Source organism: Phalacrocorax carbo, unplaced genomic scaffold (genome assembly GCF_963921805.1).
Source record: "Phalacrocorax carbo unplaced genomic scaffold, bPhaCar2.1 SCAFFOLD_163, whole genome shotgun sequence".
Classification (NCBI taxonomy): domain Eukaryota; kingdom Metazoa; phylum Chordata; class Aves; order Suliformes; family Phalacrocoracidae; genus Phalacrocorax; species Phalacrocorax carbo.
The window spans coordinates 40,709-66,284 of record NW_026990349.1 but is presented as its reverse complement, the minus strand read 5'-3'; the positions used below and the strand labels follow the sequence as shown (position 1 = coordinate 66,284).

At 65.8% G+C, this 25,576-nt stretch overlaps 2 protein-coding genes across 3 annotated transcripts; both read left to right on the top strand.

The window, feature by feature from the left end:
* Positions 1-35: 35 nt before the first annotated feature.
* Positions 36-7,720, top strand: FBL (fibrillarin). Of its 2 annotated transcripts, none has more exons than XM_064440197.1 (9): positions 36-60; positions 1,464-1,492; positions 1,970-2,015; positions 2,658-2,752; positions 3,466-3,636; positions 4,218-4,350; positions 4,963-5,075; positions 6,337-6,482; positions 7,511-7,720. In XM_064440197.1, exons 1-9 carry the CDS (start codon positions 51-53, stop codon positions 7,530-7,532), a joined length of 765 nt encoding a protein of 254 aa, XP_064296267.1. In that variant the 5' UTR covers positions 36-50; the 3' UTR covers positions 7,533-7,720. The 2 variants fall into 2 exon arrangements, with proteins under 2 accessions (XP_064296267.1, XP_064296266.1); XM_064440196.1 differs by having other exon boundaries at positions 1,464-1,517; positions 1,863-2,015.
* Positions 7,721-8,024: 304 nt separating this feature from the next.
* On the top strand, positions 8,025-25,098 carry LOC135311050 (dual specificity tyrosine-phosphorylation-regulated kinase 1B-like). Its single transcript, XM_064440194.1, has 9 exons — positions 8,025-8,211; positions 13,564-13,697; positions 14,574-14,690; positions 16,762-16,950; positions 19,481-19,628; positions 21,721-22,007; positions 23,507-23,653; positions 24,408-24,723; positions 24,859-25,098. The coding sequence occupies exons 1-9, from the start codon at positions 8,040-8,042 to the stop codon at positions 24,870-24,872; spliced, it is 1,524 nt and encodes a 507-aa protein (XP_064296264.1). The 5' UTR covers positions 8,025-8,039; the 3' UTR covers positions 24,873-25,098.
* The last annotated feature ends 478 nt before the right edge of the window (positions 25,099-25,576 follow it).

Below are 25,576 nucleotides of genomic sequence, written 5' to 3'. Positions count from 1 at the left end.
TCCGGGGGTGCGAGAGTGTCGCGTGTGGCCTCGCGTGGAGCAGCGGCGGGATGAGGCCAGGTGGGGACCGGGATGGGAGTGGGGGGGACTGGGAGGGACTGGGGGGGACTGCGATGGGAGTGGGATGGACTAGGGGTGACTGGGAGGGACTGAGATGGACTGGGGGTGTCTGGGTTGGGGCTGCGATGGACTGGGGGTAACTGGGAGGCGATGGCGTGAGAGTTGTGGGGGGCTGGGGGTCACTGGGATGGGAGTGGGAGTGACGGTGTTGGGCGTGGGGGGGACTGCGAAGGTACTGGGGGGGAGTGGAGATAATGGGGATGGTGTGGGGGTGATTGGTAGGGGCTGGGAGTAAGTGGGGTAAGGCTGGTGGTAACTGGGATGGGACTGGGGGTAAGTGGGAGGCACTGGGATGGGACTGGGGGTAAGTGGGAGGCACTGGGATGGGACTGGGGGTAAGTGGGAGGCACTGGGATGGGACTGGGGGTAAGTGGGAGGCACTGGGATGGGACTGGGGGTAAGTGGGAGGCACTGGGATGGGACTGGGGGTAAGTGGGAGGCACTGGGATGGGACTGGGGGTAAGTGGGAGGCACTGGGATGGGACTGGGGGTAATTGAGAGGCACTGGGATGGGACTGGGGGGACTGGGAGGCACTGGGAGGGGACTGGGGGTAACTGGGAAGCACTGCGATGGGACTGGGATGGACTGGGAGGGAGCTGGAGGATAACTGGGAGGGATTGGGAGGCACTGGGGGTAACTGGGAGGCACCGGGAGGGGACTGGGGGTAACTGGGAGGCACCGGGAGGGGACTGGGAGTAACTGGGAGGCACCGGGAGGGGACTGGGAGTAACTGGGAGGCACCGGGAGGGGACTGGGAGTAACTGGGAGGCACCGGGAGGGGACTGGGAGTAACTGGGAGGCACCGGGAGGGGACTGGGGGTAACTGGGAGGCACCGGGAGGGGGCTGGGGGTAACTGGGAGGCACCGGGAGGGGACTGGGGGTAACTGGGAGGCACCGGGAGGGGACTGGGGGTAACTGGGAGGCACCGGGAGGGGACTGGGGGTAACTGGGAGGCACCGGGAGGGGACTGGGGGTAACTGGGAGGCACCGGGAGGGGACTGGGGGTAACTGGGAGGCACCGGGAGGGGACTGGGGGTAATTGAGAGGCACTGCGATGGGACTGGGATGGACTGGGAGGGAGCTGGAGGATAACTGGGAGGGATTGGGAGGCACTGGGGGTAACTGGGAAGAAGTGGGGGTAGGTGGGAAGAACGAGGTAGGACTGGGGGGCAACTGGGACAGACTGGGGGGCAGCTGGGATGACTGAGGGGTGACTGGGAGGGACATGGGAGGTGGTTGGTCCAAACTGGGGGGAACTGGGAGCCTGCAGCGGGGTAACTGGGCAGCACTGGGAGGCTCCCGAGCCCTCCCAGTGCTCCCAGTCTGACACGGGTCCTGCAGGTTTCAGCCCCCGGGGGGGCCGCGGCGGCCGCGGGGGGTTCCGGGGGGGCCGAGGTGAGTCGGGCCCTCGCAGTGCTCCCAGTAAGGCCAGGTGCCTGGACTGGGAGCCCCACCTCTTCCCCAGTCAGCCCAGTTTATCCTGAGTTTCCCCCCTCCCAGTTCCCCCTCCCGCACCCCCAGTTCCCCCCCCACTGCCCCCAGTCCTCCCCAGTATGCCCAGTTCCCCCCCAGTTCGCCTCCAAGGCCCACCAGCCTTCCCAGTCCCCCCCAGTATGCCCAGTTTCCCTTCCCAGTCCCCCCCATCCCCCTCCCATCCCCCTCCCAGTCCCCCCCCATCCCCCTCCTAGTCCCTCCCATCCCTCTCCCAGTGCCCCCAGTAACCCCCCGCTCTCCCCACAGGAGGCGCATTCTCGGCCCGGGGTGGGGCCCGCGGGGGCGGGGCCGGGGCACGGGGGCGGGGCGGCCCCGCCCGGGGGGGTCGCGGGGGCCGGGGGGGCCGCGGCGGCTTCCGGGGGGGCAAGAAAGTGACAGTGGAGCCACATCGGCACGAAGGTACGGGGGGGCGGGGGGCGCTATGGGGCAGGGGGGGTGCTGGGGGGCAGGTTGGGAGGCGCTATGGGGCAGGGGGGGTGCTGGGGGGCAGGTTGGGAGGTGCTATGGGGCGGGGGGGTGCTGGGGGGCAGGTTGGGAGGTGCTATGGGGCGGGGGGGGTGCTGGGGGGCAGGTTGGGAGGTGCTGTGGGGCGGGGGGGGAGATGTGGGGCAGGTTGCAGGGGCAGGGATGGGGGGCGCTGGGGGGCTGGTTGGGGGGTGCTATGGGGCCGGTTGGGGGTGGTTTGGGGGCAGGATGGGGGCCCCTGTGGGGCCGGTTGGGGGCCGCTATGGGGCCAGGTGGGGGTGGTTTGGGGGCAGGTTAGGGGGCACTGGGGGGCAGGTTGGGGAGCACTATGGGGCAGGTTGGGGGCTGGTTGGGGGGCGCTATGGGGCAGGTTGGGGGGCTGCTGTGGGGTCAGTTGGGGGCGCTATGGGGCAGGTTGCGGGGCATGTTGGGGGGCTGCTGTGGGGCCAGTTGGGGCGCTATGGGGCAGGTTGGGGGGCTGCTGTGGGGCATGTTGGGGGCGCTATGGGGCAGGTTGGGGGGCATGTTGGGGGCGCTATGGGGCAGGTTGGGAGTCCCTGACCCCATCCCCCCCAGGGGTGTTCATCTGCCGGGGGAAGGAGGACGCGCTGGTCACCCGCAACCTGGTCCCGGGGGAGTCGGTGTATGGGGAGAAAAGGATCTCTGTGGAGGTACTGGGAGGGGACGGGGGGGGCTGGGGATAACTGGGAGGGAGCTGGGAGGGCACTGGGAGGGGACTGGAGATAACTGGGAGGGCACTGGGAGGTGCTGGGAGGGACTGGGAGGTGCTGGGAGGGACTGGGGGGGACTAGGAGGGGTTGGGAGAAGACTGGGCAGGGGCTGGGAGGTGCTGGGAGGGGACCGGGAGGGGCTGAGAGGGGGCTGGGGATAACTGGGAGGGAGCTGGGGATAACTGGGAGGGCACTGGGAGGGGATTGGGGATAACTGGGAGGGGGCTGGGAGGGACTGGGCGGGACTGGGAGGGCACTGAGAGGTGCTGGGAGGGGTTGGGAGGGACTAGGAGGGGTTGGGAGAAGACTGGGCGGGGACTGGGAGGTACTGGGGGTAACTGGGATGCACTGGGAAGGGGGTGGGGTGACTGGGAAACACTGGGGGGACATTGGAAGGGATTGAGGGGGACTGGGGGAGGTGCAGCGGACCACCAGGACCATCTCAGGCTCTGTAGTGGGAGCACCGGGCGGGGCACCGGGCGGGGCACCGGGCGGGGCACTGGGGAGGCTGTGGGTGCCCAGCCCAGTGGGTGGGTGACGCATCCCTGGGGCCGCTGACACCAGACCCGACGCCCCCACTGGGGTCCAGCCTGGGCGCGGCGGGCGTGGCCGGGGCGTGGCCGGGGCGTGACGGGGCGTGTCCCCGCCCGCAGGAGGGCGACGCCCGGGTGGAGTACCGCGCCTGGAACCCGTTCCGCTCCAAGCTGGCGGCCGCCATCCTGGGCGGCATCGACCGCATCCACATCCGCCCCGGCGCCAAGGTGCTCTACCTGGGCGCGGCCTCGGGCACCACCGTCTCCCACGTCTCCGACATCGTCGGGCCCGTAAGCGCGGCGGCCAATGGCGGGCGGCGATGCTGGCGGGTGGGGCGGGGTGGGGTCCCGAGGGGAGGCGGGGGCGGAGCCGCCAAACCCCGTAGGGATGCGATGGAGGAGGCGTCTCCCCTCACTTGGGTGATGTTGGGTGGGGGGAGGGGATGTGGGCGTGGCTTGTGGGTCCCGCGATGACGTGACTGAGTGGGGACAGGGCAACCAATCCCGTGGGGACATCAATGGGGGGTCCTGGGGCGAGGGAAGGCGGGGGCGCCAACCCCGTGGGGATGCGATGGAGAAGGCGTCTCTCCAATGATTTAGGTGATGTTGGGTGGGGGGAGGGGATGTGGGCGTGGCCTGGGGGAGGTCCCATGATGACGTCACCAAGTGCAGATGGGGTAGCCAATCCTGTGGAGCGATCATTGCGGGTTCTGGGGCGAGGGGGCGGGGCCACCAACCCCATGGGGACATGATGGAGAGGGCGTCTCGCGTGACTTGGGTGACATTGGGGAGGGGGGTGTGGGCGTGGCCGGGGGAGGGTCCCGTGATGACGTCACAGGGGCCGCGGGTGACGTCACACCCCCCCCCGCCAGGAGGGGCTTGTTTACGCCGTGGAATTCTCCCACCGCTCGGGCCGTGACCTCATCAACGTGGCCAAGAAACGCACCAACGTCATCCCCGTCATCGAGGACGCGCGGCACCCCCACAAATACCGCATGCTCATTGGTCAGCTGCTGCGGGGGGGCGGGGCCGGGGGCAGAGCCCCGGGGGGGGCTGCGGGGGGGGCTGCGGAGGTACCTCACAGAGGGTGTTGGGGTGCGCTTGGGTGTCTTGGAGGGGGGGTTTGGAGGTCCCAAGAATGATTTGGGGGTCTTGGGGGGGGTTTTGGGGGTCTCAGGGGGGTCCAGGAGGAGGTTTTGGGGGTCCTCGGGGGGGTTTAGGGGTGTGGGGGGGCTCTGGAGGCACCTTAAGGTACTTCAGAGAGGGTTTTGGGGTACCCTGGAATGTCTTGGGGTGCCCCGGGGAGGTTTTGGGGGTCCCAAGAATGATTTGGGGGTCTGGGGTGGGGGGGGAGTTTGGGGTTCCCAGGGGAGGTCTTGGGGGTCTCATGGGTGTCCAGGAGGAGGTTTTGGGGGTCCCCGGGGGGGTTTGGGGGTGCAGGGGGGGGCTCTGGAGGCCCCTGGGTGAGGTTTTTGGGGTGCTTTGGGAGGTTTTGGGGTGTCCCGGCAATCTGGGGGATGATTCTGGGGGGGTCTTTGGGGTGTTTGTGGGTCCCGGGGGTGGGTTCGGGGGGTCCCCGCGGGGTTTGGGGGCGCCCCTGATTTTGGGGGCCCCCAGGGATGGTGGACGTGATCTTCGCGGACGTGGCGCAGCCCGACCAGACCCGCATCGTCGCCCTCAACGCCCACAACTTCCTGCGCCGCGGCGGCCACTTCGTCATCTCCATCAAGGTGCCCCAGTACTGCCCAGTAACCTCCCAGTACTGCCCAGTAACCCCTAGTAACCCCCAGTAACCCCCCAGTACTGCCTAGTAACCCCGCATAACCCCCCAGTACCGCCCAGTAACCCTCAGTATCCCCCAGTACTGCTCTGTAACCCCAGTACCACCCACTAACCCCCAGTAATCCCCAGTAACTCCAGTACCGTCCAGTAACCCCAGTAATCCTAGTACTGCCCAGTAACCCCAATAACCCCAGTCCTGCCCACTAACGCCCAGTAACCCCCAGTAATGCCAGTACCACCCAGTAAACCCAGTGCTGCTCAGTAACCCCAGTAACCTGGAGTATCCCCCAGTACTGTCCAGTAACCCCCAGTAACTCCAATACCGCACAGTAACCCCAGTACCCGCCAGTAACCCCCACTAACCCCAGTACTCCCCAGTACCCCCTAACCCCCAGTGCCACCCAGCAACCCCAGTAACTCCCAGTTCGCCCAGTATGGTCCAGTACGGCCCAGTAAGAGGCAACTGGGCCCCAGTAAGGCCCAGTAGCGAGGTGGCGCTGGGCCCAGTATGGTGCAGTGATGCCCAGTAAGAGGCAACTAGACCGCAATAAGGTCTAGTGAGGCCCAGTCCAGTCCGTCCCAGTAAGGCCCAGTAAGCGGGGTGGTGCTGGACCCAGTACAGCCAGGTCTGGCCCAGTAAGAAGCAACCAGGCCCCAGTAAGGTGCAGTAGCAGGGTGGCGCTGGGCCCGGTATGGCCCAGTAAGAGACAACTAGGCCCAATGAGGCCTAGTGCGATTCAGTGAGGCCCCAGTTAGAGGCAACTAGGCCTAGTAAGGCCCAGTGAGGCCCAGTTAGAGGCAACTAGGCCTAGTAAGGCCCAGTGAGGCCCAGTTAGAGGCAACTAGGCCTAGTAAGGCCCAATGAGGCCTAGTACGACCCAGTGAGGTCCAGTTAGAGGCAACTAGGCCTAGTAAGGCCCAATGAGGCCTAGTACAACCCAGTGAGGCCCAGTTAGAGGCAACTAGGCCCCAGTGAGGCCTAGTAAGGTCTGGTAAGAGGCTACTAGACCCCTATGAGGCCCAGTCCGGCCCAGTAAGAGGCAACTGGGCTCCAGTGAGGCCTAATAAGGTCTGCTAAGAGGCTACTAGACCCCAGTAAGGCCTAATGAGGCCGAATTAGAGGCAACTAGGCCCCAGTAAGGTGCTGTAGCAGGCTGGCGCTGGGCCCAGCGCGGTCCAGTCCAGCCCAGTAAGCCCAGTGCCCCCCAGGCCAACTGCATCGACTCGACGGCGCCGGCCGAGGCCGTCTTCGCGGGGGAGGTGAAGAAGATGACGGGGGAGCAGATGAAGCCACAGGAGCAGCTGACGCTGGAGCCCTACGAGAGGGACCACGCCGTGGTGGTGGGCGTCTACAGGTGCGACTGGGAGGCACTGGGATAGACTGGGAGGGACTGGGAGGGTCTATGGAGGGGACTGGGATATACTGGGAGGGGAATGGGTGAGCTGGGATATACTGGGAGAGGACTGGGAGGAGCTAGACGTGGAATGGGAGGCACTGGGATACACTGGGAGAGGCTGTGAGGGGACTGCGAGGGACTGGGATATACTGGGAGGGACCATGCTGTGGTATTGGGTGTCTACAGGTGGGAGTGGGAGGGGACTGGGAGGAACTGGTGTACACTGGGAGGGTCTATGGAGGGGACTGGAATGTACTGGGAGGGGAATGGGTGAGCTGGGATATACTGGGAGGGGATTAGGAGGAGCTAGGAATGGAATGGGAGGCACTGGAATATGCTGGAGGGCCTAGGAGGGCACTGGGAGAGACTGGGATACACTGGGAGGGGCTATGAGGGGACGGGGAGGGACTGGGATATACTGGGAGAGACCATGCTATGGTGGTGGGTGTCTACAGGTGGGACTGGGAGGGGCTGGGATATACTGGGAGGGGCTATGGAGGGGAATGGGAGGTACTGGGATGTACTGGGAGGGGACGGGACAAACTGGGAGGGGACTGGGATATACTGGGAGGGGACTGGGACAGACTGGGAGGGGCTATGGAGGGGAATGGGAGGGACTGAGATACACTAGGAGGGACTGGTGTGCACTGGGAAGCACTGGGCTACCCTGGGAGGGACTGGGATATACTGGGAGGGGCTATGGAGGGGAATGGGAGGCACTGGGATGTACTGGGAGGGGATGGGACAAACTGGGAGGGGCTATGGAGGGGAATGGGAGGCACTGGGATATACTGGGAGGGGCTATGGAGGGGAATGGGAGGCACTGGGATATACTGGGAGGGGCTATGGAGGGGAATGGGAGGCACTGGGATATACTGGGAGGGGATTGGGAGGGGACTGGGCTATACTGGCACAGACTGGGGGGGACTGGGCTATCCTGGGAGGGGTCTGGGATCACGTGACTGAGTTGCCCCTCCCCCCCCCAGGCCCCCTCCCAAGGAGAAGTGACGCCTCTTCCTCCCCCTCCCTCCCTTGGGGGGGGGCTCGATCCTGGCACTGGGGGAGGGGTGGGGGCTCGTGCTGCCCCTCCCCTCCCCCCATTTCGCTTTTTTGGGGCAAATCGCGGCGGTTTTGGGGGCGGGGGGAGGGGCGGAACCGGGGGTTTGTATTAAAGTCAAGGGCAAAAGGTGGCTCGTGCCTGGGGGCGGGGCCTGAATTAATTAATCCGCGAGGGCGTGGCCTGTTAAAGACACGCCTTTTGGGGCATGGCCAGTGCGCACCCTCCGCCTATGGGCGTTTTGCGCATGCGCGGCGTCCACTAGGGGTGGGCGGGGCGGGCGCGCGGTGCTGACGTCGCAGGAGGGCGGGCGGGGCGAGCCGTGCGCGTGCGCCGCAGAAGGGGCGGGGTTCCGTGTGGGAAGGTGGGGGGGGGGCTGCCAAGCGGACCGGCTATTGGGCGAAGAGGGCGGGTTGTTCGGCCGCTGATTGGCGGTGGCCGGGGGGGCGGGGAGGCGCATGCGCGGAAGGCCGGAGGCGGCGGTGGGGGTTTGTTGTGGCCGCCATTTTCCGCGGGCATTACTGGGAAATCCCGGGGCGCCGCCGCCGCCGCCCCCGGCCCCGACCCGGCCCCGGCCCCGGCCCGGCCCCGCCGCCCCCGCCCCGCCCAGCGCCGCCGCCGCCGCCGCAGGTGAGACCCGACCCCTCCCCACCCCCCCGGGGACTGGCCCCGGCCCGCTCTGGGGCCGCCCCCCCCCCCCCCCGGGCTGTTCCCTCACGTCCGCCCCGCCCCCCTCCCCGGTACCGGCACCAGCATGGCCTTCCCGGCACCAGTATGGGTCCTTCGGGACCAGTATGGGTCTCTTCCCGGCACCGGTATGGGTCCTTAGGGACAGTATGGGCCTCCCAGTACCGATACGGCCGTCCCGGCACCAGTATGGGCTCTCCCAGTACCGATACGGCCGTCCCGGCACCAGTATGGCCCTCCCGGTACCGGTGTGGGCTCTTTGGCACCAGTATGGCCCTCCCAGCACCAGTATGGGGCCTCCCGGCACCAGTATGGCCCTCCCAGCACCAGTATGGGCCCTCCCGGCACCAGTATGGGCCCTCCCGGCACCAGTATGGGCCCTCCCGGCACCAGTATGGCCCTCCCGGCACCAGTATGGGCCCTCCCGGCACCAGTATGGGCCCTCCCGGCACCAGTATGGCCCTCCCAGCACCAGTATGGGCCATTTGGCACCACAATGGCCCTCCCAGCACCAGTATGGGCCCTCCCAGTACCAGTATGGGCCCTCCCAGCACCAGTATGGGCCCTCCCGGCACCAGTATGGGCCCTCCCGGCACCAGTATGGCTCTCCCAGCACCAGTATGGGCCATTTGGCACCACAATGGCCCTCCCAGCACCAGAATGGCCCTCCCAGCACCAGTATGGGCCCACCCAGTACCAGTATGGGCCCTCCCAGCACCAGTATGGGCCCTCCCGGCACCAGTATGGCCCTCCCAGCACCAGTATGGGCCCTCCCGGCACCAGTATGGGCCCTCCCGGCACCAGTATGGCCCTCCCAGCACCAGTATGGGCCATTTGGCACCACAATGGCCCTCCCAGCACCAGTATGGGCCCTCCCAGCACCAGTATGGGCCCTCCCGGCACCAGTATGGGCCCTCCCGGCACCAGTATGGCTCTCCCAGCACCAGTATGGGCCATTTGGCACCACAATGGCCCTCCCAGCACCAGAATGGCCCTCCCAGCACCAGTATGGGCCCACCCAGTACCAGTATGGGCCCTCCCGGCACCAGTATGGGCCCTCCCGGCACCAGTATGGGCCCTCCCAGCACCAGTATGGCCCTCCCAGCACCAGTATGGGCCCTCCCGGCACCAGTATGGGCCCTCCCGGCACCAGTATGGCCCTCCCAGCACCAGTATGGGCCATTTGGCACCACAATGGCCCTCCCAGCACCAGAATGGCCCTCCCAGCACCAGTATGGGCCCACCCAGTACCAGTATGGGCCCTCCCGGCACCAGTATGGGCCCTCCCGGCACCAGTATGGGCCCTCCCAGCACCAGTATGGGCCCTTTGGCACCAGAATGACCCTCCCAGCACCAGTATGGGCCCTCCCAGCACCAGTATGGGCCCTCCCGGCACCAGTATGGGCCCTCCCGGCACCAGTATGGGCCCTTTGGCACCAGAATGACCCTCCCAGCACCAGAATGACCCTCCCAGCACCAGTATGGGCCCTCCCAGCACCAGTATGGGCCCTCCCAGCACCAGTATGACCCTCCCAGCACCAGTATGGCCCTCCCAGCACCAGTACGGCCCTCCCAGTACCAGTGTGATTGTGTTAGTACCAGTAAGGATCCAGTAGTACTAGTATAACACTCGCAGGACTAGTTTGCCTCCCCAGTTCCCCCAGTACACCTGTGACCGTCCCAGTACCAGTATGGATCCCCCAGTACCAGTATGACCCTCACGGGTCCCCCACTCCTCCCAGTCCCAGTTTGGCCCTCGTAGGACCAGTATGGATCCCCCAGTCCTCCCAGTCCCAGTTTGGCCCTCAGGGGACCAGTATGGATCCCCCAGTCCTCCCAGTCCCCGTTTGGCCCTCGTGGGACCAGTATGGATTCCCCAGTCCTCCCAGTCCCAGTTTGGCCCTCGTGGGACCAGTATGGATCCCCCAGTCCTCCCAGTCCCAGTTTGGCCCTCGGGGGACCAGTATGGATTCCCCAGTCCTCCCAGTCCCAGTTTGGCCCTCGGGGGACCAGTATGGATTCCCCAGTCCTCCCAGTCCCAGTTTGGCCCTCAGGGGACCAGTATGGATCCCCCAGTCCTCCTAGTCCCCGTTTGGCCCTCGTGGGACCAGTATGGATTCCCCAGTCCTCCCAGTCCCAGTTTGGCCCTCGGGGGACCAGTATGGATCCCCCAGTCCTCCCAGTCCCAGTTTGGCCCTCGGGGGACCAGTATGGATTCCCCAGTCCTCCCAGTCCCAGTTTGGCCCTCGGGGGACCAGTATGGATTCCCCAGTCCTCCCAGTCCCAGTTTGGCCCTCGGGGGACCAGTATGGATCCCCCAGTCCTCCCAGTCCCAGTTTGGCCCTCGTGGGACCAGTATGGATTCCCCAGTCCTCCCAGATTGGCCCTCGTGGGACCAGTATGGATCCCGGCGTCGTCCCAGTATGAGCCTGCCAGTACTACTGGGGTTCTCCCAGTTCTCCCAGTACAGGTCTGTTCCCCCCATATTGGTTTGGTTACCCAGGACTGGTAGAACATTCCTGTCCCATCCCAGTCCTGTCCCAGTTCCCCCCAGTCCCGTCCCAGTTCCTGCCCCATGGTATCCCAGTTCCCCCCAGTCCCGTCCCAGTTACCCCCAGTCCCGTCCCAGTTCCTCGCAGTCCTGTCCCAGTTCCTGCCCCATGGTATCCCAGTTCCCTCCAGTCCTGTCCCAGTTCCCCCCAGTCCCGTCCCAGTTCCTCCCAGTCCTGTCCCAGTTCCTGCCCCATGGCATCCCAGTTCCCCCCAGTCCCGTCCCAATTCCCCCCAGTCCCATCCCAGTTCCCCCCAGTCCCATCCCAGTTCCTGCCCCCATGGCATCCCAGTTCCCCCCAGTCCCGTCCCAGTTCCTGCCCCCATGGCATCCCAGTTCCTCCCAGTCCCGTCCCAGTTCTTCCCAATTCTGTCCCAGTTCCCCCCAGTCCCGTCCCAGTTCCTGCCCCCATGGCATCCCAGTTCCTCCCAGTCCCGTCCCAGTTCTTCCCAGTTCTGTCCCAGTTCCTGCCCCATGGCATCCCAGTTCCTCCCAGTCCCGTCCCAGTTCCCCCCAGTCCCGTCCCAGTTCCTCCCACTTCTGTCGCAGTTCCCCCCAGTCCCGTCCCAGTTCCTGCCCCCATGGCATCCCAGTTCCTCCCAGTTCTGTCCCAGTTCCCCCCAGTCCCATCCCAGTTCCCCCCAGTTCCACCCCAGTTCTCCCCCCATCCCAGTTCCACCCAGTGCCATCCCAGTTCCTACCCCCAAGTTCGCCCAGTCCATCCCAGTTCCCCCCAGTCCCCCCCAGGTAAACTGAGGCACCATCCCGCCCCCCCCATACTGGGCCATACTGGGCCATACTAGTTTCCCCCAGGCCCTTCAAGCCCCTCAATGCCCCTGTGGGGGGGGTGGGTGTGTGTGTATTTAGGCCCCGCCCACACTCCCCTCCCTGGCCCCGCCCACCACCGGGTCTGCCGCCTCGCTATTGGCTGCTGGGGAGGGCGGGCAGCCAATGGGAAGCTTGTTGCCATGGCGGGGGCAGCCGGGGGGGAGGGGGTGGTGACACCCCTGTGTTCACTCTGGGCCCTACTGAGGGCTCAGAAATGGCCCCTCGCAGGCCGGGGGTGGGGGCGCTTGTGTTCACTCTGGGCCCTACTGAGGGCCGGGGGATGCCTTTTCTGTGTCTGTTCACTCTGGGCCCTACTGAGAGCCGGGGGATGCCTTTTCTGCGTCTGTTCACTCTGGGCCCTACTGAGGGCTGGGAATGAGGGTTTTTCCCAGCCCAGAGAATGAAATTGGGCCGGGTTCTGTGCCCGTTCACTCTGGGCCCTACCGACGGCCCAGCCTTGACCTTGCGGCTTCCGGGTGTCGGGCTTGGGCCCTTCATTGGGCGCGTTCACTCTGGGGCCTACTGATGGTTGCAAGTTGGTGTTGTCCCTTCCAAGGGCTGATACTGGGGTGCTCGTTGTGCCCATTCGCTTTGGGCCCTACTGGGGGCCGACCCTTGATCCCTCTCTGTATTTGATGAGCTGGGGCCCTTCGTTGGGCGTGTTCACTCTGGGCCCTACTGATGGTCGAGCCTTGATTTTGCTGATTCACACTGATCAGGTTGGGTTCTTTATTGGGCGTGTTCACTCTGGGCCCTACCAATGGTTGGGCTTTGGTTTTTCCTATTCCTATTGCTGGTATGGGGCCGCTCGTTGGGCATGTTCACTCTGGGCCCTACCGATGGCCAACCTTTCATCTTTCTCACTTTGTTGAATGAGATTGGGGTATTTATTGTGCTTGTTGGCTCTGGGCTCTACCAACGGCCGAGGTTTGATCTTTCTGCCTCTCAGTGCTGAGATGGGACCGTTTGTTGGGCACGTTCACTCTGGGCCCTACCGATGGTCGGCCCGTGATCTTGCTGGCTTGACTTGATGATATGGGGCCATTTGGTGCGCTTGTTTACTCTGGTCCCTACGGATGGCTGATGCTTGGTATTCCTCACTCCGAGTACTAAGATTGAGCCATTTGTTGGGTGTGTTCACTCTGGGTCCTACTGATGGTTGGCCCTTCGTTTTTCCCATTCCCGTGGATTAGATTGAGCCATTCATTGTGCTCGTTCACTCTGGTCCCTACTGATGGTCAGCCCTTGATTTTTCTTATTTGTATTGCTCAGATTGGGCTATTCATTGGGTGTGTTTGCTCTGGGTCCTACTGATAATCAGGTCATGATTTTGCCCCATTTCAATGGCTGAGATTAGGCCCTGCGTTGGGCACGTTCACTCTGGGCCCTACCGATGGTTGGCGTTTGATTTTTCCCATTCCTATTGCTGATATGGGGCCATTCGTTGGGCGTGTTCACTCTGGTCCCTACTGATGGTCAGGCCTTGATTTTTCCCATTCGTATTGCTCAGATTAGGTTATTTGTTGGGCACGTTCACTTTGGCCTGTACTGATGGCTGACCCTTGATCCTTCTTCCTCTTATTGCTGAGACGGGACCATTTGTTGGGCACGTTCACTCTGGGCCCTACAGATGGTCAGCCCTCAATTTTTTCCCGTTCCCATTGCTGAGATTGGGCCATTCGTTGGCTGCGTTCACTCTGGGCCCTACTGACAGCCGACCCTTGATCTTTCTCACCCCTATTGCTGAGATGTGGCCATTTATTGCGTGCGTTCACTCTGGGCCCTACCGATGGCCAACGCCAACTGCAGCTCCGTCCTCCATAGGCGGGGCGGGGCGGGGTTGGGGTGGGGTAGGGGGGATTCCGGGTGCCCCCCCCCCACCCCGCCCCACCCTGTTTCTTGCCCCTCCCCCACAGGTGGCGGCCGCAGCGCAGGATGCCCGGGGCCGGCCTGGCCGGGCGCTTGGCTCCGCTCTGAGCCCACCATGTCGGGGCAGCCCGGCCATGCCCCCCCCTTCGGCAGCCTCCAGCCCATGGCTGAGGCCCCCCAGGTACCCCTGCACCGGTGGGGGGGGTGTGGGCACCCCTGGGACCCCCGAACTGGGGGGGGGGGGGCGGGTACTGGGACCCCTGGGATCCCCAAACTGGGCGGGGGGGGCGCTGGGACCTCTGGGACCCCCAAACTGGGCAGGGGGGCACTGGGACCCCAAACTGGGGGGGGGTACTGGGACCCCCAGGATCCCCAAACTGGGCGGGGGGGCACTGTGACCTCTGAGACCCATGAAATGGGGGGCCCCTGGGACCCCTGAAATGGGGGGAGACATTGGGACCCCTGGGACCCCCGAACTGGGCAGGGGGGTGCTGGGACCTCTGGGACCCGTGAAATGGGGGGAGGGGCACTGGGACCTGTGAAATGGGGGGGGCGCTGGGGCTCCCAAACTTGGGGGAGTGGTACTGGGACCTCTGGGATCCCCAAACTGGGGGGGGGGGGAGCGCTAGGACCTCTGGTAGCCATGAAATGAGGGGGGCACTGAGACCCTTGGGACCCCCAAATCCCCCCTCTGACCCCCTGGAGACCCCCAAGTCCCTCCCGGAGCCCTCTGGGGACCCCTAAATACCCCCTCTGACCCCTTGGAGACCCCCAAATCTCCTCTCTGACCACCTGGGGACCCCCAAATCCCCCCCAGGGACCCCCAAATCCTCCCTGTATGCCCTGGAGACCCCCAAAACCCCCTCTGACCCCCTGGGGACCCCCAACCCGCCCCCCCAGGGACCCCCAAATCCCCCCTGTATGCCCTGGAGACCCCCAAATCCCCCCTCTGACCCCCTGGAGTCCCCCAAACCCCCCCAGGGTCCCCCAAATCCCCCCTCTGACCCCCTGGGGACCCCCAAGTCTTCCCCCCCGCTGACCCCCGCGGCCCCCCCAGGTGCTGCCGGAGCTGCGGGTGCTGCAGCGGGTGCCCCCCCGGTTCCGGGACGCCGGCAGCGCCCCCCTGCGCAAGCTCTCCGTCGACCTCATCAAGACCTACAAGCACATCAATGAGGTCAGTGCCGGGGAAGGGGGGGCACCCATGGGTGGGGGGCACCCTGAGCCCCCTGGGATGGGCGCCCAGGGGTGGGGTTACCCAGATACTGGCCGTGGGTCAACCCTGGGGGGCTTCTGGCACCCAGGAGGGACCCAAAAGGGGTACATCCCCCCCCACGGGTGGTGTTTGGCACCCATGGGTGCTGGGAGGGGCACCTAGACCCCACGGGGGGGGAGTGGGCACCCAGGGGTGGGGGTGGGGGTACTCGGATGCCCACCGTGGGTCAGCCCTGGGGAGCTTCTGGCACCCAGGGGGGCCCCAAAAGGGTTACATCCCCCCTGTGGGAGTGTGTTTGGCACCCATGGGTGCTGGGGGGGGCACCCTGACCCCCCTCGGGCGGTGCTGGCAGATTGGGGGGCCCCAGGAGGCGTCAATCCGCCCCCATGGGGTGCTGCACGTGGAGGCACGGTGCCTCCCAGATCCCCCCTCAATCCATCCATGGACCCCAAATCGCCCCCCAAACCCCTCCGGGTGCACCCAAATTCCCCCCGTGTGCCCCCCCCAAACCCCTCCCAACCCCCCCATAATCCCATGAGCCCTTTGTGCCCCCCCAAACCACCTCTCCTGACCCCCTTGAGCCCCCCGAGACCCCCCAAACCCCTCCGGGTGCCCCCAAATGCCCCCCATATGCCCTCCCAAGCCCCCCGGCCCCCCCCAAACCCCCTCTCCTGACACCCCTGACCCCCCGTGCCCCCCCAAACCCCTCTGGGTTCCCCAAATGCCCCCCATATGCCCTACCAGGCCCCCCGGGCCACCCCATATGCCCTTTCCTGATGTTCCCAGTCTCCTGTGCCCCCCCAGACCCCCACTGGGTGCCCCCAAATCCCCCCCATGTGCCCTCCCAAGCCCCCTGGGCCCCCCCAACCCCCCTCTCCTAACCCCCCCGAGCCCCCTGTGCCCCCTCAAACCCCTCTGGGTGCCCCAAATGCCCCCCATATGCCCTACCAAGCCCCCCGGGCCCCCCCATACGCCCTTTCCTGATGCTCCCAGTCTCCTGTGCCCCCCCAGACCCCCACTGGGTGCCCCCAAATCCCCCCCATATGCCCTCCCAAGCCCCCTGGGCCCCCCCAACCCCCCTCTCCTAACCCCCCCGAGCCCCCTGTGCCCCCCCAAACCCTTCTGGGTGCCCCAAATGCCCCCCATATGCCCTATCAAGCCCCCCGTGCCCCCCCATACGCCCTTTCCTGATGCTCCCAGTCTCCTGTGCCCCCCCAGACCCCCACTGGGTGCCCCCAAATCCCCCCCATATGCCCTCCCAAGCCCCCTGGGCCCCCCCAACCCCCCTCTCCTAACCCCCCCCGAGCCCCCTGTGCCCCCTCAAACCCCTCTGGGTGCCCCAAATGCCCCCCATATGCCCTCCCAAGCCCCCCGGGCCCCCCCATACGCCCTTTCCTGATGCTCCCAGTCTCTTGTGCCCCCCCAGACCCCCACTGGGTGCCCCCAAATCCCCCCCATATGTCCTCCCAAGCCCCCTGGGCCCCCCCAACCCCCCTCTCCTAACCCCCCCGAGCCCCCTGTGCCCCCTCAAACCCCTCTGGGTACCCCAAATGCCCCCCATATGCCCTACCAAGCCCCCCGGGCCCCCCCATACGCCCTTTCCTGATGCTCCCAGTCTCTTGTGCCCCCCCAGACCCCCACTGGGTGCCCCCAAATCCCCCCCATATGCCCTCCCAAGCCCCCTGGGCCCCCCCAACCCCCCTCTCCTAACCCCCCCGAGCCCCCTGTGCCCCCTCAAACCCCTCTGGGTGCCCCAAATGCCCCCCATATGCCCTCCCAAGCCCCCCGGGCCCCCCCATACGCCCTTTCCTGATGCTCCCAGTCTCTTGTGCCCCCCCAGACCCCCACTGGGTGCCCCCAAATCCCCCCCATATGCCCTCCCAAGCTCCCCAGGCCCCCCCAAACCCCCTCTCCTGACCCCCTTGAGACCCCCGTGCCCCCCCAAACCCCTCCAGGTGCCCCCAGATCCCCCCTATATGCCCTCCCAAGCCCCCCGGGCCCCCCCAAACCGCTCCGGGTGCCCCCCCCCCAGGTGTACTACGCCAAGAAGAAGCGGCGGGCGCAGCAGGGCCCCCCCGAGGCCGCCGGCACCAAGAAGGAGCGGCGCCTCTGCAACGAGGGCTACGACGACGACAACCACGACTACATCGTGCGCAGCGGCGAGCGCTGGCTGGACCGCTACGAGATCGACTCCCTCATCGGCAAGGGCTCCTTCGGCCAGGTCGGGGGGCTCACGGGGGGGCCCCCCCGGGTCCCCAGGGTACCCCTTAACCCCCCCACGCTGCATCCCCAGGGTCCTCCCCAGTGCCCCCCACCGCACCCCCATATCTCCGTCCCCCTCCACGTTCATCCCCGGGGTCTCTTGGACATCCCCATGTTCCCCACAGCCCTTTTGGGGTCCCCTCAGCATTTTTGGGGTCCCCCGACCCCCCCAGTGTCCCCAGGCCCCTCCTGTACCCCTGGGGTGTTCCCAGTCCCCCCTGCACCCCCATATCTCCATCCCCCTCCACGTTCATTCCCAGGGGCTCCTGTCCATCCCCACACTCCTCACAGCACTTTTGCAGGGTCCCCACAGCATTTTGGGGTCCCCTTGACCCCCCCCAATGTCCCCCCGTGCCCCTAGGGTGCCCTCATCCCCCCTGCCGCACCCCTATATCTCCCTCCCCCTCCACGTTCATCCCCGGGGACTCCCAGACATCCCCAGACTCCCCATGCCATTTTTGGGGTCCCCACAGCATTTTGGGGTCCCCTCGACCCCCCCCCAGTGTCCCCAGGTCCCCCCTGTACCCCTGGGGTCCCCCCAGGCCACCCCCCCCCATATCTCCATCCCCCTCCATGTTCATCCCCGGGGTCGCCACAACATCCTTGGGGTCCCCCCCGCCATTTTTGGGGTCCCCCCAGCATCCCCCACTGCACCCCCCCATCTCTTTATCCCCCCAGATTCACGCCCGGGGTCCCCAAAATATCTTGGGGTCCCCCCTCTGAATCCCCAGGGTCCCCCCAATACTTGGGGTCCCCCCCCACCACTCCTGGGGTCCCCCAGGGCCCCCCCCAGGTTTTGGGGTCCCCCTGCAGCCACCCCACCCCACTCTTGGCCCCCCCAAATCCCCTTTTCCCTCCCAAGTCCTTTCCATGCCCCCCCAAACCCTGTCTTTGCCCCCCAAACTCATCTCTGTTCCCCCAAAGCCTTGTTTTTGCCCCCCAACCCCCCATTTTCCCCCCAAACCCCCATTTTTTCTCCAATTTTGCCCCCCAAACCCCCATTTTTTCCTGCCAGACCCCCATTCCCCCCCAAACCCCCCTTTTTCCTGCCCAAACCCCCCCTTTTTCCCCCAAACCCCCATTTTTTTCCCCCAGACCCCCATTTTGCCTCATTTTTTCCCCCAAACCCGTTTTTCCCCATTTTTCCCACGTTTCCCATTTCCCCCATTCCCCCCAACCCCACATTTTCCCCCCATTTCCCCCCCATTTCCCCTCCATTTCCCCCCCTTTCCCCCCAAATGCCCATTTCCTCCCCATTTCCCCCCATTTCCCCCATTCACCCCATTTTCCCCCATTTATCCCCATTTTCCCCCCATTTCCCCCCATTTTCCCCCCATTTCCCCCATTATCCCCCATTTCTTCCATTTTCCCCCCATTTCCCCCATTTGTCCCCCATTTCTCCCCCATTTCCCCCCATTTCTCCCCATTTCCCCCATTTCTCCCCTATTTCTCCCCATTCCCCCCATTTCTCCCCCATTTCTCCCCCATTTCCCCCATTTCTCCATTTCCCCCCATTTCTCCCCCATTTCCCCCATTTCTCCCCATTTCCCCCCATTTCTCCCCATTTCTCCCCCATTTCTCCCATTTTCCCCCATTTCTCCCCCATTTCCCCCCATTTCCCCCATTATCCCCCATTTCTTCCATTTCTCCCCCATTTCCCCCATTTATCCCCCATTTTTCCCCCATTTCTCCATTTTCCCCCATTTCTCCCCATTTCTACCCCATTTCTCCCATTTTCCCCCCATTTCTCCCATTTTCCCCCCATTTCTCCCCCATTTCCCCCCATTTCCCCCCATTTCCCCCCATTTTCCCCCATTTCTCCCCCATTCCCCGTTTCTCCCCCATTTGTCCCCCATTTCCCCCATTCCCCCCCATTTCCCCATTTCCCCCCATTTCTCCCCCATTTCCCCCTGTTCCTCCCCCATTTGTCCCCCATTTCTCCCCCATTTCCCCCCATTTCTCCCCCATTTCCCCCATTTTTCCCCATTCCCCCCATTTCTCCCCCATTTCTCCCCCATTTCCCCCCATTTCTCCCCATTTCCCCCCATTTTTCCCCATTCCCCCCATTTCTCCCCCATTTCTCCCCCATTTCCCCCCATTTCTCCCCCATTTCCCCCTGTTCCTCCCCCATTTGTCCCCCATTTCTCCCCCATTTCCCCCCATTTCTCCCCCATTTCCCCCATTTTTCCCCATTCCCCCCATTCCCCCCCATTTCCCCCCATTTCTCCCCCATTTCCCCCCATTTCTCCCCCATTTCCCCCTGTTCCTCCCCCATTTGTCCCCCATTTCTCCCCCATTTCCCCCCATTTCTCCCCCATTTCCCCCATTTTTCCCCATTTCCCCCATTTCTCCCCCATTTCTCCCCATTCCCCCCATTTCTCCCCCATTTCTCCCCCGTTTCCCCCCCATTTTCCCCCATTCTCCCCCCACCCCCCATTTCCCGCCCCGCCGCCCCCCGCCCCGCGCCCCAACGCCCGCTGCCCCCCCAGGTGGTGAAGGCCTACGACCACCAGGCGCACGAGTGGGTCGCCATCAAGATCATCAAGAACAAGGCGGCGTTTCTGAACCAGGCGCAGATCGAGCTGCGGCTGCTGCAGCTCATGAACCAGCACCACACCGAGATGAAGTACTACATCGGTCAGTGGGGCGCGGGGGGCTTGGGGGGGCATAGGGGAGGGATTTGGGGGCACCTGGAGGGGTTTGGGGAGTCACAGGGGGCTTGGGAGGGCATATAGGGGGGATTTGGAGGCACCCAGTAGGGTCTGGGGGGGACGCAGGGGGCTTAGGAGGGCATATGGGGGGCATTTGAGGGCACACGGAGGGGTTTGGGGGGTCATGGGGGCTCGGGGAGGTCAGGAGAAGGGGTTTGGAGGGGCACAGGGGGCTTGGGAGGGCATATGGGGGGCGTTTTGGGGGCAACCAGAGGAGTTTGGGGGTGCCTGGGGGGCTAAGGGGCATCAGGAGAGGGGGTTTGGGGGGTCACAGGGGGCTTGGGAGGGCATATGGGGGGGATTTGGGGCACCCAGAGGGGTTGGGGCGGCATGGGGGTCTCAGGGGCTTCAGGAGAGGGGGTTTGGGGGGGCCCGGGGGGCTTGGGAGGGCATATGGGGGCATTTGGGGTCACCCGGAGGGGTTTGAGGGGGCCTAGAGAGCTTGGTAGGGCATATGGGGGGAGTTTTGGGGGCAGCTGGAGGGGTCTGGGGGAGCCCAGGGGGCTCGGGAGGGCATATGGGGGGGATCTGGGGACACCCAGAATGGTCTGGGGGGGCATATGGGGGGCTTGGGAGCGCATATGGGGGTATTTAGGGGCACCTGGAGGGATTTGGGGGGTCCCTGGGGGCCTTGGGATGGCATATGGGGGGCATTTGGGGGCACCCGGAGGGATTTGGGGGGCATGGGGGCTCAGGGGCTTCAGGAGAGGGGGTCTGGGGTGGCATGGGGGGCTTGGGAGTGCATATGGGGGGGATTTGGGGGCACCCGGAGGAGTCTGGGGGATCACAGGGGGCTCGGGGAGGTCAGGAGAGGGGATGTGGGGGAGCCTGGGGGGCTTGGGGGGGCATATGGGGGGGATTTGGGGGCACCCAGAGGGGTTGGGGGGGGCACGGGGGGCTTGGAAGGCATATGGGGGGGATTTGGGGGCACCTGGAGGGGTTTGGGGGCGCCTGGGGGGAGGGGCTTGAGCGGCTTTGGGGAGGGGTTGGGGTGGGGAGAGGGCGGGGGTCTGTGTGGGGCAGGGATTTGGGGGCGCTTGTGGGGCTGATCTTGGGGGGGGGAGGGGGCATTTATGGGGCAGAGAGAGTCCCGATCCCACCCTGGGGGTGACCCCACCCCCGTGACCCCGCCCCCTGAACACAGCCCATGACCCCGCCCCATGACCATGGCATGTGACTGTGCACTTTGACCCCGCCCTGTGACCCTGCCCTGTGGCCACGCCCCATGACCCGCCCCGTGACCCCGCCCCCGTGACCACTTTGACCACGCCCCGTGACCCTGCCCTGTGACCCCGCCCCGTGACCCCGCCCTGTGAGCACACCCTGTGACCCCACCCCATGACCATGCCCATGACCCCGCCCCGTGACCACACCCCGTGACCCCGCCCCATGACCCCACCCCGTGACCCCGCCTTGTGACCACACTTTGACCATGCCCCATGACTCCGCCCTGTGAGCACACCCCATGGCCCCGCCCCATGACCACACCCCGTAACCATGCCCCATGACCCCGCCCCGTGAGCACACCCCATGACCCCACCCCATGACCACACCCCGTAACCATGCCCCATGACCCCGCCCCGTGAGCACACCCCATGACCCTGCCCCATGACCACACCCCATAACCATGCCCCATGACTCCGCCCCGTGAGCACACCCCATGCCCCACCCTGAGACCATGCCCCGTTATCACACCGTGACCCCCGCCCCATGACCCCGCCCCATGACCACACCCTGTAACCATGCCCCATGACCCCGCCCTGTGAGCACACCCCATGGCCCCGCCCTGAGACCATACCCCGTTATCACACCATGACCACACCCCATGACCCCGCCCCGTGAGCACATCCCATGTCCCCACCCCATAACCCCGCCCTGTGACCACACTGTGACTGTGCCCCAAGACCACACCCCGTGACCACACCCTGTGACCCCGCCCCGACGCCATGCCCCGTGACCGCACCCTGTGGCCGCTCCCCGTGACCACGCCCCTCCCCGTTTCTCCCCTCCCCCAACAGTACACCTCAAACGCCACTTCATGTTCCGCAACCACCTCTGCCTGGCCTTCGAGCTCCTCTCCTACAACCTGTACGACCTCCTGCGCAACACCAACTTCCGGGGCGTGTCCCTCAACCTGACGCGCAAGTTCGCCCAGCAGCTCTGCGCCGCCCTCCTCTTCCTCGCCACGCCCGAGCTCAGCATCATCCACTGCGACCTCAAGCCCGAGAACATCCTCCTCTGCAACCCGAAGCGCTCCGCCGTCAAGATCGTCGACTTCGGCAGCTCCTGCCAGCTGGGGCAGAGGGTGAGTGGGGCGGGGACACGCCCACGGCACGCCCTTCCCCCCCCACCCCCCCGCCCAGGACACGCCCCTGACGCACCTCCTGACACGCCCCTTGACGTGCCCCGGAGATTCCCCGGCGCTCCGTGGACGCACCCCTGACGCGGCCGTCCTAATGCGTCGCCGTCACACCCCAGACACGCCCCAGACACGCCCCAGACACGCCCCTGGACAGGCCCCTGACACACCCCTAGGGAGGTCCCACGGGGGCCCAGACACGCCCCTGATGCACCTCTGACGGTCACATGACGCACCTCCTGATGTGCCGCTGACACGCCCCACAAACAGCCCCCGACACACCTGACCCTCCCTGGACACGCCCCTCCGGACACGCCCACTGACAACCCACTGTCACGTCCCTGTCACACCCCCTGGCCACACCCCTGACATCCTGCTGCCACGCCCCTGGCACGCCCCCTGACACCCCACTGTCACGTCCCTGCCACAACCCTGGCCACGCCCCTGACACGCCCCCTGACATACTGCTGCCATACCCCTGCCACGCCCTGGCCACGCCCCAACAACCCCCGACATCCCATCATTGCGCTGCCATTCTCTGGCCACGCCCCTGACAACACCCCCTTATATCCCACTGCCACGCCCCTGACAACCCCTGACATGCCTCCTTACATGTCACTGCCACGCCCCGGCCGCACCCCTGACATCCTGCTGCCACGCCCCCCTGCCACACCCCTGGCCACGCCCATAACAACCCCCACACACCCCCTGACAGTGCACTGCCATGCTCTTGCCACGCCCCTGACACGCCCTGGCCACGCCCCCAACAACCCGACACGCTCCCTGACATCACACTGCCACGCCCTGGCCACACCCCAACAACCCCCCGACGCCCCCTAACATTGCACTGCTACGTTCTGGCCACGCCCCTGTCACGCCCCCTGACGTCCTGCTGCCACACCCACCACCCCACCACCCCACTGCCACGCCCCTGACACGCCTCCTAATGTCCTGCTGTCACGCCCTGGCCACGCCCCTGACAACCGGACACACCTTCTGACATCCAAACATCACGCCTTGGACACGCCCCTGACACGCCCCCAAGCTACCCCCATTTCCTCATCCATTAGCGCCAAGCCCCACCTCTGCGTGGCTCAGCCCCGCCCAGGGGCGTGTCCCCACCCACACATGAGGTCCCCGCCCTCGGCTGCGGCCCCACCCCCGGGCCACTCCCCTACTCTTTCTTAAAGGCATACACACCCCAGTTCTCCAGAGAGGCTCTCCCCTGTGTGTTGTCTCCAAGCCCCGCCCCGGGCAGCTCAGCCCCGCCCCAGGGCGTGTCCCCGGCCCACCAGCTGAGGCCCCGCCCCGGTCCATCCACCCCACCTGTTCTTAAAGGCATACACACCCCATTTCCCCAGAGGGTCTCTCCCCTGTGTGTTGTCTCCAAGCCCCGCCCCGGGGCATGGCCCCGCCCCCCTGGCTGAGGCCCCGCCCCTCCCCAGATCTACCAGTACATCCAGAGCCGGTTCTACCGCTCGCCCGAGGTGCTGCTGGGGCTGCCCTACGGGCTGGCCATCGACATGTGGTCGCTGGGCTGCATCCTCGTCGAGATGCACACGGGCGAGCCCCTCTTCAGCGGCGCCAACGAGGTGGGCGGGGCCTCCGGGGGGCGGGGCCGCAAGGGGGCGGGGCCTCCGCGGGGATGGGGCATCCCTGGGGGGAGGTGGGGTCAGACCCGGGGAGGGGAAGGTTGGTACTGGGCAGCCCCTCTTCAGTGGTGCTAATGAGGTGGGTGGGGCCTCCGGGGGGTGGGGCCGCAAGGGGGCGGGGCCTCCGCGGGGAGGGGCATCCCTGGGGGGAGGTGGGGTCAGACCCGGGGTACTGGGCAGCCCCTCTTCAGTGGCGCTAATGAGGTGGGTGGGGCCTCTGGGGGGGCGGGGCCGCAAGGGGGGAGGGGCATCCCTGGGGAGGCGGGGTCACACCCGGGGAGGGGGAGGTCGGTACTGGGCAGCCCCTCTTCAGTGATGCTAACGAGGTGGGTGGGGCCTCCGTGGGGCGGGGCCTCAAGGGGGGAGGGGCATCCCTGGGGAGGCGGGGTCACACCCCGGGGAGGGGGAGGTCGGTACTGGGCAGCCCCTCTTCAGTAGTGCCGGTGGGGTGGGCGAGGCTTGGGGGCGGGGCCTCCCCATGGAGGGGTGGGGCCTGTGGAGGGAGGGGAGGGGCTTGGGGCAGAGGGGCGGAGTCAGGCTGGGGAGGTACATACTGGGCAGCCCCTCAGCACCAATGGGGTGGGTGGGGCTTGGGGTGAGGGGGCCATCGGGGTGACCCTGGTGACGCGGTGACCCCGCCGTGACCCCGCGGTGACCCCCGTGACCCCGCGGTGACCCCGTGACCCCCTCCCAGGCCGACCAGATGAGCCGCATCGTGGAGGTACTGGGGCTGCCGCCCCCCCACATGCTGGAGCAGGCGCCCAAGGCCCGCAAGTACTTCGAGAAGCTGCCAGAAGGGGGGTGGGCGCTCAAGAGGAACAAGGAGAGCAAGAAGGTGAGCCCCCAGTATGGACCAGTATGGACCAGTACCCCTCTAGGTCCTCCCAGTACGGCCCAGGAGACCTTCAGAGCCTCCCAGGATCCACCCAGTTGCTCCCCGTGCCTCCCAGCATGTCCTGTGGCTCCAGATTGTATCTCAGTGCCTCCTAGTGTGCTCTCAGTGTCTCCCAGTATGGCCCAGTAGACCTTGAGAGTCTCCCAGGATCCGCCCAGTTGCTCCCCAGTGCCTCCCAGCATGTCCCATGGCTCCAGATTGTAGTCTAGTGCCTCCCAGTATGGCTCAGTACCCATGTAGGTCCTCCCAGTATGGGCCCAGTAAGCCTTCAGGCTCTCCCAGTATGGCCCAGTAGACCTTCAGAGTCTCCCAGGATCCGCCTAGTTGCTCCCCAGTGCCTCCCAGCATGTCCCATGGCTCCGGATTGTATCCCAGTGCTTCCCAGTATGGCCCAGTAAGCCTTCAGGATCTCCCAGGGTGGCCCGGTAGCTCTCAGGCTCTCCCAGTATGGCCCAGTACCCCTGTAGGTCTTCCCAGTATGGCCCAGGAGACCTTGAGAGCCTCCCAGGATCCGCCCCGTTGCTCCCCGGTGCCCCGTTGGTGCTTCCCAGCACATCCCAGTGCCCCGGCAGCATGTCCCAGTAACTCCCAGTATAGACCAGTTGCGTTTCGGGCTGTCCCAGTATGGCCCAGTATCCCACCAGAGCCTCCAAGGGGCCCTCCAAGCCCCCTTCTCCTGCCCCAGGGACCCCCCAAAACCACCTGGATCTCCCCCAAACCTCCCTTCTTTGTCCTGGAGCCCCCCCAAAGCCCTCAGACCCCCCCCAGGGACCCCCCCAAACCCCTCAGACCCCCCCAAACCCCTCGGATCCCCCTCCAGGGACCCCCCGAACCCCTCAGACCCCCCCCACAGGGACCCCCCCCAAACCCCTCAGACCCCCCCCCACAGGACCCCCCCAAACACCACGGATCCCCCACCAGGGACCCCCAAACCCCTCGGATCCCCCCCCAGGGACCCCCCAAACCCC

Coding starts and splice junctions, on each gene's coding strand:
- FBL (XM_064440196.1), top strand. Junction 5,076..6,336: donor ACTTCGTCATCTCCATCAAG/GTGCCCCAGTAC, acceptor AGTGCCCCCCAG/GCCAACTGCATCGACTCGAC. Junction 6,483..7,510: donor GTGGTGGTGGGCGTCTACAG/GTGCGACTGGGA, acceptor TCCCCCCCCCAG/GCCCCCTCCCAAGGAGAAGT.
- LOC135311050 (XM_064440194.1), top strand. CDS start 8,040: ATGCGCGGAAGGCCGGAGGCGGCGGTGGGGGTTTGTTGTGGCCGCCAT. Junction 8,212..13,563: donor CGCCGCCGCCGCCGCCGCAG/GTGAGACCCGAC, acceptor CCTCCCCCACAG/GTGGCGGCCGCAGCGCAGGA. Junction 22,008..23,506: donor CCTGCCAGCTGGGGCAGAGG/GTGAGTGGGGCG, acceptor GCCCCTCCCCAG/ATCTACCAGTACATCCAGAG.